At 39.6% G+C, this 18751-nt stretch overlaps 2 protein-coding genes across 8 annotated transcripts; one reads left to right on the forward strand and one right to left on the reverse strand.

The window, feature by feature from the left end:
• Nucleotides 1-998: 998 nt before the first annotated feature.
• LOC149719798 (uncharacterized) lies at nucleotides 999-17821 on the reverse strand. 7 transcript variants are annotated; one of them, XM_089855962.1, is made up of 17 exons: nucleotides 17685-17821; nucleotides 17476-17620; nucleotides 17312-17392; nucleotides 17142-17241; nucleotides 16851-17069; nucleotides 16629-16783; nucleotides 5618-5967; nucleotides 5444-5529; nucleotides 5258-5368; nucleotides 4973-5187; nucleotides 4836-4904; nucleotides 4684-4779; nucleotides 4481-4604; nucleotides 4300-4429; nucleotides 3934-4145; nucleotides 2200-3825; nucleotides 999-1998 (listed from the first exon to the last, which is right to left on the reverse strand). In XM_089855962.1, exons 2-14 carry the CDS (start codon nucleotides 17577-17579, stop codon nucleotides 4307-4309), a joined length of 1833 nt encoding a protein of 610 aa, XP_089712088.1. In that variant the 5' UTR covers nucleotides 17580-17620; nucleotides 17685-17821; the 3' UTR covers nucleotides 999-1998; nucleotides 2200-3825; nucleotides 3934-4145; nucleotides 4300-4306. The 7 variants fall into 7 exon arrangements, with proteins under 7 accessions (XP_089712088.1, XP_089712087.1, XP_089712086.1 ...); XM_089855961.1 differs by having other exon boundaries at nucleotides 999-2091; XM_089855960.1 differs by having other exon boundaries at nucleotides 999-3825.
• LOC149719799 (uncharacterized) lies at nucleotides 6573-10271 on the forward strand. The gene is made up of 4 exons (XM_089856011.1): nucleotides 6573-8288; nucleotides 8557-8730; nucleotides 8792-8885; nucleotides 9760-10271. The coding sequence occupies exons 1-4, from the start codon at nucleotides 7932-7934 to the stop codon at nucleotides 10233-10235; spliced, it is 1101 nt and encodes a 366-aa protein (XP_089712137.1). The 5' UTR covers nucleotides 6573-7931; the 3' UTR covers nucleotides 10236-10271.
• Nucleotides 17822-18751: the final 930 nt, after the last annotated feature.

Raw genomic sequence — 18751 nt, forward strand, 5'->3', positions numbered from 1 at the left:
CAAACTCTTGTCATTTGATCACACATGGATCTAAATTTCTTATTAGGACAAGCTTTTCTTCATATCTTATTTTCAAATTAAGATCTTAAGTAGGAAAGTAATTAGAACGTTCCATCTGTACCTAAAATAACATAACTTTGCCCCTAAAATGGCCGCCCTCTCCGACTTTCTTCCAATTTACAAAGACACCACAATAAATTAGGGGGGGGGGGGAATTAGGCGTGTATTATGCTCTTTGGTTTTACTCTTAAGCAGACGACAAATCCGAACCGAAATTACTCTATTCCAGTCCATCTGTCTTTAATGGTCTTAGATTGGAACCATACCTGGTTTTAATTTGATATAGTGACGTATGGGAGGGTTGAGCTAGCCTCGAGCCATATGGTCGAATGTAACTAGAATCCCAGGCTGAATGGGGAACCACTTAATCCCTGCGTTCCCTTTCCGACGTACAATCTTGCATGAACCGAGCCAATATATATTGATAGTTTTAAAGCGGAAATCTGCTCACGATTCGCCCCTAGAGTTGTACTTGTCCGCACAGCTTCAAAAAAATCCAAGAATGTGCTGCCACCTTTAATTTTTAAGGTTGGTTTATGATCAGACCTTTTTTTTCTACCAGTGCTGGACATAAGTTGCCATTTAACAGTTTAGACTTAGAGCAGACGACGGTTTGAAGGCGCGGGCTGTTTATTATTCTAACTTCATGCTGTGAAAGGGTGGTTTGTTTTTGATTATTTAGATGGTCTAAACTGAAATGAAGGTGTAAGATTTACTTATTATATTTGAGAATGTTCGGTCACTCGGGAAAAAAATAAAATAGTTTTATATTGAACGCTTGTTTTATACTCTTTTTATTCCAAAATTTTGGTTTGCGGATGTGATCCTACATAGCCACGATATTGAAATGCATTCGTCCTATTTTAGGAAGTATTTAATTTAGTTCAGTGACTTACACTTGGTCTTACTGTGTGCTTATTATAATGATAAACCACAAATACAATACATTGATCCTTTATTGACATTGAAAAGAAATAGATTCACCTTTGCGTTTGACTAATTTAGTTTCATAATTGTAATAGCAAATAAACATGTTTGAGCCCAATTCTGCCACACGTAATCAAAGGGACAACTTACTGTTTCCAATATATAAACAAAGTGAACAAATAAACCAATTACTTTCAAAAATATACATACATTTATATCCAATACTCGAAAATACTCCTCCGCGACGGAAGTCGCAAATATAAATACCACGGACTACAACTACTACTTTGACCGGTTAATTTTCATGTTTAAAGTGAGAAATGGTCTCTTCCCAGAATATGTAATAAACTGGTTCCCAAAGGGAAATAATAATATAAGAACACGTGGAGACAAATATAACTTCTACCCTGAAAGTTGTAACTCGCGCGTTAGAGACAAGAATGTAAAATTTCAAGGCATAAAATGTTGGAATGAACTAGAAAATCACCACAAAATAATAACATCAATAATGCTTTTTAAAGATGCCATGAGCAATCACGTGGCACAGAAATTAAGGCAATGAGGCTGGGATTATCTGTAAACAGGCTCTATACTTTTAATCTAAGTTATTATCCATTACTTTTATTTATTAAATTAACTCTGGACATCATTGTAAATTAGGACTCCACCTTAATGCTTGTTCCAATAAAAAGCCAATATTATTATTATTATTGTAAAACCTTGCAAGAAGTTCACCGCGGTATCTGATTCTAAAATAGAAACTCAAAATATGCAATGGAAATATATTTTGAAGTCGGTCAGCAATTCCTTTTCATATACTTTCCACTGGAAAAATCTTGCTCCGCGACAATGGCGCTACTTTCACCTAGTGCAGTTTAAGCTAGGTAGTGTCATTTCATCCGTACCAAGCGACTTGTGGATGTGGAACCCTTTAATTATAGTCATTATTATTGTGGGAGGGGTCACGTCCCACCACTGATGCCAAATGCATATTGTGCACCCTCACTGTAGCTGCAGCAAAAAGGAGAGAAAGAATCAGTATCAACGTCTAGCAAATGCAGGTGTCTATTAAGCCTAATATCCCATCTGCTGAGCCCAGTAAGGCTGTAACAGACCAAATCGTACAATCCGTACATTAAAGCTAGTTAGCGGGCCAGAGAAAACATCTTACTACTATAGAGTCCATTAATTAATTAATAAATAATACGTTACGTCATTTAGTTCTTTTATTCCAACAGTTTTCCATCTAAGTGAGAGACACCCGTATACCGCCAACAAGCCCAAATCATTCCGCACCTAAATGAAAAGTAACTAAGCGCGTATATTCGGGATCAAAGGTCACAAACGGAAAACGACGCCTCGTGGCGGCGTCCGTTACTTGTTCCCCAAACACATTCAAATATGATAATTATACAGAAATATAAAATGTTACAATCGATAATCCTATTAGGCATAACAAATATATAATTATTAAACAAAATAGTAGTAGGTAAAAATTAGGAAGTAAAATTTTGTATTTAATTTAAATTTAAAAATTGGTTGATATATATGTTCTGACTAGCTGTTACTGGTGGCGTCGCTCGCGTGTAATAAGAACTTCCATCAAAATGATACAAAGAATGGTTAGATTTAACAGATAAATAATATTTTTGTAGCACCGTAGGAGCAAAGGCACTCAGCGTTGCCCGTCAGCCCCTAGGGACATTTTTTATTACTGTTCACGCGGTCATTATTCCATAAAGAAGGGTTTTTAAGTTTTTGGCCGCCATTTAAAAAGATGGCAACAAATCGAACCCGAAAAACCATTCAGCCCGTCTATAGGTTGCCAGTGTACTAAATATTTGTGAAATCGGTTGAAACGCGCGGGCTTTGTTGCATGGAGAAGTTTTTACATTTGTGGGCGCCATTTTTTAAGATGGCGGCGAATTGGAAAAATCTTTCTTAGTACGCGCCTACTACTTTTAAGTAACGTTCCTGCAAAGTTTCAGCTTTCTAGGGTAAGCGGTTTGGGCTGGGCGTTGATTATCAGTCTGTCAGGACTTTGATTTATATAGATATAGATGGACTAATAATAATAACTAGGCTTTGTCTATGAAGGGATTTCTACACTAAGCCTGTGGCTAGTTTACAGGTGGGTCCCTTTACATTGCATAGAGGGGTGGTGGCTAGCCCCTATGCCACAGCATACTAACTAATGGAAAGGAGAAACCGGGTTAGACCGCGGAGGAAAACTCCTTTACAGCGTCTCTTCTCGAGCCTGTATCGCTTGAGATACAAAACGACTTTCTTGGTTGCTTGTGGCACAGGAATTTAGGCTTCTCGTTCGACACTGGCGCATCATGTTTCCTTCGTTGACTCCGCTTCCAGGGCGTTCGGTACATTCCTCATCTAGATATGGTAACGGTACATTGGTATGCAGGTCCTTCCGCGCTGATGCCTCCGATGTGGGTAACTCCTCAGGCGCTTCCAATTGCGGGAAGGTATCCGGCCCCTTCATGGTGGTGATACTGAGGAACCTCTCCTCCGATGTCATAAAGTATGAGGGTTATAAAACAAGAAATATGAACTGATGTATTAAGGCCAAGTTTAGAGTAACGTTAAAAGTAATAATACGTTACGTGCTTTGGTTCTCTTTTATTTCAATGGTTGAAGTCCTTTATCGTATGGGGATGTGTTGTCCATCTAAGTGACCAAGGAGACACCGGTATACCGCCAAGTCAGCCCAAACCATGCCGCCCCTAACTAATACCGACTAAGCGGGTATATGCGGGATGAAAGGTCACTAATGCCAAATGACGCCATCTCGCTGCATCCATTACAAGGTCCCTAGCTCAAGACCTGCAAGGACCATCAACAAACTGTTTCGTCAGTTTCAGGCTATCAATATCAAGCCAGAGCTGATACTAAATAGCAGTGATTGTGTCATGCAGGCACCATCTTACCTACCCGTTGGTGATGAGGACGAGAAACGTTGGTCCAAAGAAGAGGGTGGTGATGGATTTTTCAGGTGTCTTATGTCTAGGATCCCAAGCCTTTGTTGGGTCTCTTATGTCTAGGATCCCAAGCCTTTGTTGGGTCTCTTATGTCTAGGATCCCAAGCCTAATAAGCGTTGATTCCTCAGCATTCCAACTGTCGAAACCTCTTATTTCGTATATTGCTGAAGTTTATTTTTGACATTAGAAAAGTGATTTCATTTCCCTTCAAGGACTGACAGTGCACGATGACCGCAAATTTCCCTTCCTATGACTTACGAGTTATTAGGGTGGTGGGGGGTCGCTTTGCGGTCATTTCCCAAGAAATTTAGTTATTACTTATTATTTAAAATCGAGATATCTGTTTCTCTCTTAATTCCTCCTTTGAAGGGGCTTCTACCATTCCTCTGGTTTTGGCAATCCTTAACGGGTGATCAGCATCCAGTGGTACTTTTTGTTTCAATGACCCCTAGAAATCATAATAAATTTATAGCTGAAAAAGAACAGATTTTATTTTTACCTTGAAGTTTTCCCTCTGTTCAAAAATGATCCGCATTAATTCCGGAATATAAGAATATTTTTTCTTCTCATATATTGGCACAATGTACCACGCCTTCGTTCGTTTACTGTAGGCACGTGTATCTCTGGAATCCACACATTTATGACCGTTATGCTTATTTCACAAACACATAGGCTATAATAAGTATATTAATGAGATTTTACTTTGGCTGTCCATCTTGTCTACAAGCCCGAGGCCTTCCACAGTGCTTGTTGTGGTCTATGGCGGCTAATTTAATCCTTATTTGGTAGCCCCAGTAGCTACATCACAGACAAAAATTACTATGTGATTACGATGGAAACAAAGTTAGACATACCCAAAAGCGATTCTTTTTGGGGCATACATTAGAATTAGACTGTGGTAACTTTCGAGAAAGCCTGTGTGCCTGTAACAAACAAGATTTGCGCGTGATGAATGGTGGTACAGTTCATCTCTCTATGTACTCACGCATACCTAAAGTTTGTGAAGTATCCCATATTTTTCAAGAGGTACTTCCTCATAACTTCGCTTCTTAATTTTAAGAAAGTGGGAGAGTTGGCTTGTAACCAGGGGTGTTTTTCCAGCTGCTCTTCAGTTAAAGGTTCATGGTCGCAATGATTGAACATGCCTATCTCCAAGTGCCACTCATGCTCGTTGATAACATGGTGGAGACAAGTCAACCACAAACTCTATAAATAATTGGATTTCAAATGACCACCTGTTCTTCAAGATTCATTCAAGGTAATCATAGCACAATACCTTCATAGTGAAGACCTGTCCTTGACAATTTTTGGAGCACCACCAGAAATGATTACGTAGTAGAGGAGCCCAGTGACATAAATCTCTATGTTCTTTAGATTTCAGTCCAATCTACATGAAACACGTTCTGTTTCATTCACTTGATAAAGAGTGTGACAAGAGATTTAAAAATGGAAACATATTTACTTCGTTCAATCTCTTTAATATTATTTTGCCACCATGCCACGTGTCCCACGAGTGTTTTACACCTGGCAAACAAGAATCCTCCTTCCCTACGAATAGTCGCAAATAAATTTTTTTTTCATAAATATACCATGCATTCTAAAATCGCCAAACGTTAACGTCGTGCTTCAAACTAACTTAGCTCAGCTGAAATTGCTGAATGAGCATCTGTGACGACTTCCAGCACTTTGACATTGTGTTGGGCGCCAAGCTCCAGAACCTCTTTGGAAGCACCTTTGAAAGCCAGGAGCTCCATGTTCGGGCTTTTCCCTTCAGCGTGTCGAACGTCTTTGTTGGATATAGCTATGATTTTCTTTGATTCAGTATCTGCCAAAGTGTACGTGCAAAACATGGCGGAATGCCCTGGACTGTCCATCCTTCCATCTCCAGCTACTACAAGTTCTTTTCCCGACAATTCTTCGAAAGTTTCTTTTTGCGTCCTCTCCCAGAAAACATCAACAGCTGGCTTCAAAAAATGAAGCTGATAGCTGATGGTGAAAAACAATTTCATGCCCAATTTAATAATAATGATATATGCTCGCTAGCGAGAACTCCCCGGTCTCCATGTCTATACATCGTTTTCTCTTAAGGTGAGAGGGGATGAATTTTATCTAGCCCCTTTATTTTATCATTCTCAAACAAGGCAATAATCATTTTGCATTAGTCCGTGTGCTTTCCAATGTGCTAAGGTTGTACATCACCCAACAACGATCTAAGGCTATAGACTAGTAACGGGACTAGCGGTAGAGGGGGTGTAGACGGTGTATCCCTCCCTCTGGTCGCGCTCTTGTATGGACTACTTTGCTCTTAGCTCAGTGTCATCCCCCTGCCAGGCGCCTAGAGGGAGGGATACACCGTTTTGAGTGCTTTTAATGGATATTAAAACCGTAACTGAAGTCTCCAGTTTTGTTTTGACTGTACTTCTTCAGTTTTTTACCCAACACCAACGCTATGAGAAATTTGTAGTAGAAAAACAGTAAAAACACATTGCTTTCATTTCAAAAGCATCGGAAAACTAAAAATTCTTTAACCAATCTCCTTGTCTGTCCCATGAGTCATTAAGTTTTTTGGTCCTGACTCTGTACCCCCCCCCCCTAAATTGCAACCATCCTGTCCTTCTAAAAGTAAAAGGTTTCCCATAGCTTCTCGTATACAAAATAACCAAGTGAATGCTTTTAGCACAACAATAAAAACTTGGGGCAACCAACAAGAGGAGCTGATAAGCCTGACTATAATTATATCGAGGGGATAATCACTATCAGATTTCGTGTTCAAAGGTATTATATGTAAGCATGTTAGCGCTATCAAGCGCACGCCACTTAAAAAGGGAGGGTGAAGTAGAAAATGAAGTGATTTTTTTATTGATTCTTGTCCAAATTATAAGTCCAGTCTTCATAGTGAAACATTTAGGAAATACATCAGAAAAATTTTAAAATTAAAATTAGGCTCAGGTTTTAAGGATAATTTTAAATAAGGACGTCCGACCAATCGCGTAACGCCGTGCCTTTCTGTTAACAAAATTCTCGTGACACGTTCCGTGTTGAATGAAATTTATCACGAGATTTGATAAAATTTGCGCGCGACGTGACAATCGTGGCGCGAGACATGGCGCGTGACACGAGAATTTGGTTAACAAAAAGGCAGGGCGTTACGCGATTGGTCGGACGTCCTTAATTAAAATTATTATTAAAATCTGAACCTAATTTTAATTTTAAAATCACTCGGGAATATTTTCCGAATGTTACACCATACAGACTGGTTTTTTAATTGGTAGAAGAATCGATAAAAAATCACTTCATTTTCTACTTCACCCTCCCTTTAAAGGTTAAGCATAATCCTTATATTGTAGTAAAAGGTACAGCGTCTACAACGATTACTTTTTCCTTATCCATTGGTTATTAGGCACGAAACCAAAAGTGATCACCCCCTTTGATTTTAACGCCAACATGCTAAAATTGCTCGCTTCACTTTTTCCCACAGCCGAATCAGGCATAACCAACACTCTACCATTTCATTTCATTTTAAAACTTGTGTTCTTGAGAGTAGAAGGTGTAACGGCCGGCTACTTCACTCGCCGTATAGTCGCTAAAAGCCGCGCGTCTCCATACTCTCCAACCCTCTATGCCTTTAGGGTGTCCTATTGTCATCTTAGCTGGGGTGGTCCTCGTGACCCTGACCTCCCGGACTAGGATGCCATTAGGCACTAATTGGAGTTTCCGATAATCTACCTAAATTTATGGCTTGATGACTTGGCGGAGAGATGTTAAGAAAGTCTCTCCGAATGGTTTTATGACAGGTTGACTGTTGTTCCGAATAATAAAATATCAGTTCTATTTCTACCCTCAAAACGAAGAGTCACTTTTTAACATCTCCTACATTCGCTACTTAAAATCGCGCTCGTAGAGAGACCTGTAACGTACATATCCGGGCAACGTTACAAAGGTTCAAAAATATGGAAGACTTCCCAATTGCAATGAAATCGGGTTCAGCCGACCCCTTTTCTAATTGTTGTTCGTGTCGGTCCGTGTGTGCTCGAGCCCATGGGCGCCTAGGGTGCCCATGTAGGGCAAATGGTGTCGAGTGCACCGATCGATGTAGCTGCGGGTTTGTGGGCAAAAAGGTGCTAGTTTGCACAAACCAGCAAAGACCTAGCACCTCCCGCGCCCCAGACCCTCAAATAATTGTGGGAAGAGCAGGGGAGCCAACTCGGGACCTCATCGAAGAATTGGAAAGAGGAAGCGAGGATTCGAATTCTCAAGATGAGGATCCCAAGGAAGATTCTTCCTCAGAAGAACTTCCCGAGCTGGAGGTTAGGTTTTGACTTTTTAAAATTAATATAAAATAAGGCCAGTTTGACGGTCCGGGACATTTAGTGTTGCGACCGCCGCATCAAGCGTGGCATAGCGTGAAATTAGCCTAAGTCATTCTTTGTTCATTGGCCAGATTTCTTTAAAGACCATTTTAACATAAGTTTATAAAGCATCCGAGGATAAATATTGCATGCACGCATGATTTGAATGACAGCCCCATTTTTTTAGTTTTCATATGATGTAAAGGACAAAATATAAATTTTATAGCCCACCCCTGCTCCTAAAAAACGTAGGAGTCGCGGTGCCCAGGCAAGACGGCAACCGGCTCTAAAAAGGGTGCGACAAGCGCAAGACCCGGCGATGAGGGGGGCATTTTCGGTTTTGGTAGTGCCTGCCGAGGCAGGGCCGTCTATTAGTGAAAATATATCTAGAGCCGTTGATGTACGTATATATATATATATATATTTTAATTACATTCAAAGGTAAACGACATTTTTTGTAGGATGTTATCGACGGTCTAGATATCACCACTAAAGATAGACTTCTCCGAAGATTGGCCAGGTTGATTCCGGAAACGGAAGCCATTTTAGGAGAAAGTAAGACATTTTCTAACTGTCTAATAACAGAGACTTTCCAAGTCTCTTTCCATAGACATTTATAGCTGTGTTCAGTTGGACTTCAGTAGTCCTACTTTCTATGCTATATAACATTCTGACTGAACACGACTATGTATACGGTCTTTGCGTGAAAAAAATGGGATAAGAAGTAGGGGTCTAAAGCCGGTTTACGGGTTAGTGAATATGGCGTTGAAAGGACATACTCCTGGAAACAGCAAGGGGACAGGAAAGGGGGAATGAAATGACGTCACAGGCGAGGACCCTATACTTTAAACGAAGAGGATAGAAAGAAGAGAAGTAGAAGCTAACGGCTTTGACAAGGCATTTTTAGAGTTCTCGCTTTTCGTTTTTAATTTTACACGGAATTATGGAATTATAATTACGGTAAAATTTAAGAGAGGGTTCAAGCGTCTGGCCTTTCCTGGACGCGCGCACGATTTGGAGAGAGAGAAGCTAAAGGTAAATTTAAGAGGGGAAGACAGTGGCCGATTTGGAGAGAAAGAGAGAGGCGAAAGCGATGGCGCGCTGAATGAACAGAAGTTAGAGGGGGAAGTTTAAAATTCCCCGATTACTGTATTTCAACCAATGTGAGGGCAGTGAAAGATACGCCAGCATGCTGCAAAATGCACAAAGCGAGAACTCTCAACCTCAGCCTTCTACACCTCTTCATTATACCCTCCTTGGTTTGAATAAGGTTCCCGAACCTAGGGTAAACGCTCTTTGACCAACCCTAACTAACACGCACACACTTCTACTAAAATCAGTTTCAAACTTCCATGTTTCTTTCATGCAATTTTAGTTGCAAAGCCTAAAATATGAATGGTTGATAATATTCAATGTTTTAATGAAATAGTTTTACGTGAAAACGACGACCCTGGCCTCGGAGACGCACCACAAACACAAACTAGCGATAGATTGAGGGAATGTCCCCCTCCTTCCTCACCCCCCGCGCAGGGGCAACAGTTCTGCCTATGCGGAATCTGTATGCCTATGCCAACAGCGCTTGAGAATGTGTGCTGTCGTACCATCCAGGGCACCATTCAATGCGAAACCCTCAGGCCACAATTTCAATTATTTTGTTTGGAACCAATGGTACTCATATTGACGATGCGCCTCAGGGGCGAGTTAATCCTAGAGAGGAATTTAGACATAGATAACGCAAACTTGAGATTTCAAGCTTACGCGAATCTATGTCTATCCCTCTTTGGGTTCCTCGGCCTTGGCAACAGGATGGTTTTGCCAGCCTGTTGTGTAAGGCGTATTCGTGAATCATTTCCAAGCCCCGATGGGGAATACCGAGGGTTCCAACCGGGAAGATTTCCGGGGTAATTGAAAGAGTTGCCTGAGGGAGGGGGGAGGTTAAAGAGGGAGATTTATGTAAATATGTTTATAATTTTTATGTTTTGTAAATATGTTTATAATTTTTATGTTTTGTAAATATGTTTATAATTTTTATGTTTTGTAAATATGTTTATAAATTTTATGTTTTGTAAATATGTTTATAATTTTTATGTTTTGTAAATATGTTTATACTCTTTATGTTTTGTAAATATGTTTATACTTTTTATGTTTTGTAAATATGTCTAAAGTTTTTATGTTTTGTAAATATGTTTGAAGTTTTTATGTTTTGTAAATATGTTTATAATTTTTCTGTTTTGTAAATATGTTTATAATTTTTATGTTTTGTAAATATGTTTATAATTTTTATGTTTTGTAAATATGTTTATACTCTTTATGTTTTGTAAATATGTTTATACTTTTTATGTTTTGTAAATATGTTTGAAGTTTTTATGTTTTGTAAATATGTTTATAATTTCAATGATTTCTTAGTAAACCTTTATTTAAATTCATACAGGTTTTGTAAATTTGTTGCAATTCACTTATATAAATAACATTTTTGCCTATAGACTAGTGGCGGTAGAGAGGGGGTGTAAACTATGTATCCCTTCCTCTGGGCGCGCATTTATGAGAGTGGATACTTACGCGCCTGGTAGTGGGATCAGGGGGGATTACACTGAGCTAAGAGATAGAACGGTGTGACGTTTGCATACTTAGAACTGCCATTACGAAATTTTTAAATTAACATCATTCACCATGCTTTCTAACAAATCCCGGGCAAAGATTCAAATTTTTAGGTGCACGAAACCTGCCCCCCTTTTTTTACCTATATCCTGTCGCAGCCCTCCCCCATCTTTTGTAATGGCATGGCCCATCCGTGGGAACCGCTGCTGGGTAGTTCGGAATTCATAAAGTTGTACCGTTTTTATAGTTTTGAAGAGAATTACAAAATAAGCGTCCTTCCAAATACAAATTTCATTTTCTTTTATAATTTTTCGGAATTTTTTAAAACCCGACGCCCACGCCACAAGACCCCCCCCCCCAACCCCTGATTTTTTTTATTTTACCAGACGCGTACACGATACGGAGAGAGAGAAGCTCGGAGAGAAACCCGTCGCCGAAGCACTGTAGGCACGCACGATTCGCGAAGCGGCTCGAGTATCGGAGTATCGCCGAGATACCGACACCGTAAAACTCAAGCCTCGGCCGCGTAATAATGTAAACAAACTTCTCTGACTTTTTTCTCTCTCGGTTGCGCCGATTGCGCATGTGCGCCACGCTCTTAGAGAGCCACTGGCACTGGTAACGTTTTTGAAAGGGGGGTCTCTCCGAGAAACGAATTGAAAGCGGGACGTAGAGAGAGAACTGCCTGCCTGCCGTGCCTGGTATATAGTGAGAGGGGGAGGAGGGAGACGGGCGTCTCGCCCGGAGAGGAGAGAGAGAGGAAAGAAATGTAGTTTAAATTTCGCGGGCTTTTTGAATGCAGAGGCATAGTGAATTGATAGAAACTACTTCCCCTTTCCACGGAGCTTCTAATACAGGGAGAGGAAACTCGGTCTCTTCCCCCTCGCTCTTAGCGTACCTCGGTTCTGCGCACCGTTTTCATTCCTCGCGCGCACCCAGAGTCTATGTAAACAAAGTCTGACGTCATTTTCTTTTCGTAAGGAAGTTGGAGGAACGCGACGCCTGCTTGTAGACAAGGCTTACGCGACCGCCGTTGAAAGTTTGAAGACGTTGAACGTGGTCGTGTAGCTCCGTTGTGCTCTGAACAAATCCAGATTATATTAAGCTTCGTGATTATGTTGAAAATAAAGGTTTTGTGACTATACAAATGGAGACAAAAGCCTCTCTCCCTGCTAAGACTAAAAAGGTACGGACTATAAACTTTAATTCCTGGCCATAAAAGGACGATTTATATCGTGAATCGCTTCTACAGCTTCCGCAAACACATTTCTTCTTCTTCCCCTTTTTACAAACTAACTGATTGTAATCGCAATCCATTTTAATTTTTAAAATTGTACCAATTATTATAGCAATTAAACATTAAAAAGTCCGAGGCTTATGTCTTTCTACGAACGAGTGAAGGCGGCCATCTTTGTTGTTTACTTAGGCTCCAATTTTTTACCAGTGAAAACCGAGGGGGGGATTGAAAATGTGCCCCTTTTTATGGACAAATAGTGTCTACGTTTCCTAAGGGCCTTTACAGTACTTGAGGGGAAGGAAGTTTCCTCTCCCTGTTAATAGAAGCTCCGTGCCCTTTCCTCTCTCCCGAGCGAAGGGTCTTTGGGGAGGGAGGGAGAGGGGTAGGGAGGGAGGGAGGTTGGTAGGGGAAAAACACGTTTATTGGGAGAGAGAGCTTTCAGCAAGGAGGATATATAATAGGCCTTTTTAAAAAGTTCCCTGTACAAACGATGTAATGGGGGAGGAAAGCGGAGATGGATGGCATTTTTCCCTCCCGCGTTTCTGCGCGCGCCCCATGTGAAACATCATTTTTTAAATCGCCTATTATACAGTCTCCTTGGTCTCCGGCCTTCTATCAATTCACGGTAGTAAAAGCATGCGCTTGAGGAAATTTGTTTTCACGCTATAGGATAGGCAACACCTTATCTCGGACGGCAGCTTATTCTGTATATACTCTGTTACAGCATCGGTTGTCAGCACGCGCAAACCTAGGTCTCTATGCAACCTAGGTTTATGCATGCTGACAATAGACAAAAAACTTGAGGTTCTTCAGGATTTAAAATATCCGCCAGTTTTTTTAGCTCGGGTGCACGGGCCTCTAGGCCTTAGTTTCAAATACGTGTAATAGGCTGTAGGCAATTTCACACGTATTTGAAAATAAGGTCTACCTAGAGGTCCTGCACTGGAGCTAAAAAAACTGGGGGATATTTTCCTGAAGATCCTGAAGTTTTTAGTCTCTTGACAGCACGTACCAAGCTGCTACGTCACATAGAGACGTGGGTTTGCGCGTGCTGAGAACCCATGTTGTAACAGAGTATATACAGAATAAGCTGTCGTCCGAGATAGGGAGTTGCCTATCCTGTAGAGTGAAAAGAATTTCCTCACGCGCATTCTTTATCCATGGTAATAGTTTCAAAAAGAGGGCTAAAAAATTGCGAATTGAATTTTTGTCAAAAGGAGCCTTTTTATATGAACTCCTTCGGTGGAAGGGTAAGAACACCCTTCGTCTCTACTCCCCCCCCCCCTGCAAAATATTCTTTTCGCGGGAGGGATGAACAACCTTCGGCCCTGCTTTCCTCCCCCAGCAACATAGGGATTTTATGTAAAGGCCAATTTCAAAATAGGACAGGCAGACTAAGCCCCCCCCCCTCATCATTTTTTGACAGCCACGCTTTTGATGGAATCTGATGGGGTACAACTTCAATATTTTTGGTCTCAGGCTCTAAACCCAGTGACACACTGAGACATTTCGTGAATTTCAAGGTCGTCCGCCAAACACCAATGTATCTCTTGTGTGTAAAATTTATATGCTATTGGCTTGAAAGGCCAAATTTTCAGTCTGCAAGTGGCTTTACTAATTTATAGCGTATATTTATTTAGACTGTATTAACTTATATGATTAAAAAGGCCTAATTTAAATGAAATAGTATAATTTTAATTGCAACTAGCCTTTTTTAATCATATACATATTATAAAAAAACCGTTTCTACAATTGGAAAAAACCTGATATATACTACATCGTTGATTTTGGGTCGCCACTCACTGTTCTTGTCACGGCTTCTAAGGGAGAGATATTATTTATTCTAACCGTTTCATATAACACCACCATTTATTAAAGCGGTAATATTACGTCATGACAATTAATTTCACATGTCACAGCTAAAAACTGTCGATTCTTATCAGGGGCGTCAACTTCATTATCTTAACACATTTTCTTTACTTTTTTATTTCGGCTGACATTTTTTGAAGCTAAAAATAAATAATTTTTGCCATAACAACGAAGTTATGGTAAAAATGTCAGCCGAAATAAAAAGTAAAGAAAATGTGTTAAGATAATGAAGTTGACGCCCCTGATAAGAATCGACAGTTTTTAGCTGTGACATGTGAAATTAATTGTCATGACGTAATATTACCGCTTTAACAGTTGGTGCTGTCATGACATGTGATATTAATTGTCATGACGCAATGTTACCGCTTTAATAAATGGTGGTGTTATATGAAACGGTTAGAATAAATAATATCTGTCCCTTAGAAGCCGTGACAAGAACAGTGAGTGGCGACCCAAAATCAACGATGTAGTATATATCAGGTTTTTTCCAATTGTAGAAACGGTTTTTTTATAATATGTATATGATTAAAAAAGGCTAGTTGCAATTAAAATTATACTATTTCATTTAAATTAGGCCTTTTTAATCATATAAGTTAATACAGTCTAAATAAATATACGCTATAAATTAGTAAAGCCACTTGCAGACTGAAAATTTGGCCTTTCAAGCCAATAGCATATAAATTTTACACACAAGAGATACATTGGTGTTTGGCGGACGACCTTGAAATTCACGAAATGTCTCAGTGTGTCACTGGGTTTAGAGCCTGAGACCAAAAATATTGAAGTTGTACCCCATCAGATTCCATCAAAAGCGTGGCTGTCAAAAAATGATGAGGGGGGGGGGCTTAGTCTGCCTGTCCTATTTTGAAATTGGCCTTTACATAAAATCCCTATGTTGCTGGGGGAGGAAAGCAGGGCCGAAGGTTGTTCATCCCTCCCGCGAAAAGAATATTTTGCAGGGGGGGGGGAGTAGAGACGAAGGGTGTTCTTACCCTTCCACCGAAGGAGTTCATATAAAAAGGCTCCTTTTGACAAAAATTCAATTCGCAATTTTTTTAGCCCTCTTTTTGAAACTATTACCATGGATAAAGAATGCGCGTGAGGAAATTCTTTTCACTCTACAGGATAGGCAACTCCCTATCTCGGACGACAGCTTATTTTGTATATACTCTGTTACAACATGGGTTCTCAGCAAGCGCAAACCCACGTCTCTATGTGACGTAGCAGCTTGGTACGTGCTGTCAAGAGACTAAAAACTTCAGGATCTTCAGGAAAATATCCCCCAGTTTTTTTAGCTCCAGTGCAGGAACTCTAGACTAGGCCTGTGCGAGTACCCGGTCGGGTATCGGGTCGGGTACCCGACCCGATACCCGAAAACTTAATTTCTTAATACCCGAAATTATTCGAATATTTAAATTTTCCCGCTCATTACCCGTGACAAGGCTTAGGACAATCGGGTATTGGTTTGGCAAAGTTTCTTGAACTTAGAAGAACTTAAGTTTGAGTAAACTTTTCCACAATGCTCAGTATTATTCATTATTTCAATCCTCGCTAATAGCTTAAAGGTGGAATTCATAAACGTCGGACGCAGCGCAATTTAGTACAGGCAAAGGCAGGGCGTCGTGCGCAAACTTCCGCCTTTTGCGCACGACGCCCTGCTTTTGCCTGTACTAAATTGCGTTGCGTCCGACGTTTATGAATTCCACCTTTAGCGTCTTATTTTTGTACTTTTCGCCATAATGGTATCCAAGTCTTTCATGACACTTATTTTTTTCACAAAAAAAGTATTTCATCCCGATAAGTACCCGATATGATTTTTTGCTACCCGAAAAGCACCCGACTAATGGTAGTTTAGCTAGGCCTAATTGACCCGATACCCGATTGGAAGTTTTTTCAACTACCCGTACCCGACCTGAAACCCAAAAATCACTACCCGCACAGGCCTACTCTAGACCTTAGTTTCAAATACGTGTGAAATTGCCTGCAGCCTACAGCGATTTTGAGGTTACTGTATGGCTAGTGTACCCGCCTATCCATTACTACTTCCAATTTCCCCTCACTATTACCTGACTTTTACTTCAAAAATATTTTTCCCTGACTATTACCTGACTTTTAATTCAAAAATATTTTCCCCTGACTTTTTAGGCCTATTTTCAATTTCCCACACTTTTCCAGGTCGTGTACAAACCCTGCGGTACAATGATACCCACTAGAAAAACGGAAACGTGGGCGTAAGCCATTGTTTTTAAAAATTTACGAAAAACTATAAAAGAAAATTGAAATTTCTATTTGGAAGGACGCTTATTTTGCAATTCTCTTCAAAACTATAAACAGCAAAAGAGGAGGAGGGCTGTGACAGGATGTAGATCATAATAAAAAAAGGGAAGAATTGTTTTTGGCCAGAATCTTTACTAGGGATATGTTTGTAGGCATGATGAGAAATATTAATTTGAAAATTCTGTATATAGGCAAAATGAAAGTACTCTATGGAGTATTTCTCTCCTTATAATAGGATAGGGTTCTAACAGAGTAGCTTCTCTGAATGGACGTTACAGAATGGGGTCCCAGCACCATAAAGAAAAAGACTGAATTACCTGAAAAAGGTGTCTTTTCCAAAAAAATGTACATTGGAATGTTGCATCAATAACGCCACTTTTCCGTACTGGTTACCAGAGAGAACTATAGAACTTGCAAGTGATAAATTTCCAGCATAGAGGCCGTGAAAATTCGGTTGGCTTTCCCATTTGCCCTATAAGAGTTGAGATATACCTTAGGCATTTGTGATTGAAAGAAAACAATGGAAATCTACTAATTACCTTTGCATGTTTTCCACCTGATCCTTCGCAACAATTCCACGTATAAATGAAGGCGGTAGCTCGCCTATGAACTTTGTAGGTGATGGCTGATTTGCAATATTGGCACTTTGTTCCAAAAGCTTTTTGAACAAGAGATGTCAGAAAAGGAGTAAACACAAAACACATAGGTTCCCTTATTATTTCTTCAGCCGTTAGATGTTTAGGTTTTTGCGGCACAGGCTAAAAAGAGTAACATATAAGTATTAATTTGAAATTATAAGAAGATTGAAGAATTAAAGTGGGAGAACTTACTTCATTGTACTCAATTATTAATTCTTCATAATCAGCATCTTTATCGTCATCTTCCGTAAAATCATTTTCAAAATTGAGATCATCACATTCTCCTTCATTACTATAAGTGTTTGTGGAGATTTAGGGAAATTTCTAACAAATTAATTAAACAATATTCCAAAAATTATTACTCTAGATTTTCAAGTTCGTCTCCCAATGCCTCCTGCTCTACTTCATCAGCGTCTCTTTCCATTTCATCTACATCTTCCTCCCTGAATTAAGGTTGCCCAAATTAGAAAGAACCAAGACTGTAGGATTGTTTTAAGTTTAACACAAATGAAAAGGGCATGTTTACTTTTCAAGCTCTTCCTCCTCTTCCATTTCCACTTCAAATAAGGTACGTTTAGCCCGTTTTGTTGGAGTTCTTTTAACAGGCGTATTAGCCAATGGTGACTCCATAGCCAAACCTAGCCTCTTATAGGTAGGAGTCTAAGGTTTATCTGCAAATAAAAGAAAAAATAAACTCCCGGGCTTAGTTAGGTGAATAAAGCATTGAATATCTACCTTTTGGTGTCACACGCCGATAATGTCTTTGAGGAGGAAACCCTGGAGATGTCATCATCTCAAATGTGGTAATGGGGTCAGTTTGAGTAATTTTCTCAGTGGTATCAAACACACTTTGGGTCCATTTATGACACATTTCCCCCTGGCTTGTTTTCAATAAACATATAAATATATATTAGCCAACAGCATAATAATTACTGTGAAAAAGAGTGTTGGGGGCCTCAAAAACTTACTGCAGTTTGTCAAGCAGGAATGTCACAAATTTATCATTTTGTGATCCTATTCCCATACCCCACCGATTCTTCTCCGTTGTCCATCTTTCAAAAACTGCTTTACTAAGCTTAATTCTATGGATAGGTTCTGCAAAACATAATGGATTTCTAATTTGTCAGACAGTAATTGGTTTAGTTAAATTTTTTACCTTTAGTCGCCATAGTATCTTTACTTATAAATGAATTTCCAAAGCCAAAATTTGAAAGTTTCCTAAGCCTTGGTCAAAACAAACGTTTCACTCACTGTGATATTTTCCTAAACTACAAAATATTTTCTAATATTTCAGTTACTAGTACTATTAATTCTTAAATTATGTTATGAAAATTATAATAAATGTAACAAAAAATTATAAAAACAGCAACAAATTCGTGTCAACTTTATATTCAAATCGTAACAAACTAGTCTAGTACAGCTCTCTACGACAGCAAAGTTAGAATGAATTTCAAACTTAGAAAACCGTTGCGAAAACCGGATGAAACCGAATCCTGAAAGAAAAAGACGCGACAATATACCCTAAACGGACGCCCTACGCGCGGGTTCTAGCAAGCCATGATTGATATTGTATTGGACAGTCCAGAATAGGGTCTTTGTATGACGTCATATAATTCAGCCAATCGTGGGGTATGGACTTTTTTGGAAATCCTATACAACACTGTCTTCTCCTGTCGCCATCTAGCGTTCCAGATCGGTAATAAACGGCGCCGACGTAACCTTTAATTAAGGACTTTACTATTGTTAATTAATTTTTAAAAGTATTCGTTTTTGGGGCAGCCCTATCACTACCTCGCTAGAGT

Source organism: Phalangium opilio, unplaced genomic scaffold (assembly GCF_054372755.1).
Source record: "Phalangium opilio isolate 3A_F unplaced genomic scaffold, DU_Popi_V2 ptg000002l_1, whole genome shotgun sequence".
NCBI lineage: Eukaryota > Metazoa > Arthropoda > Arachnida > Opiliones > Phalangiidae > Phalangium > Phalangium opilio.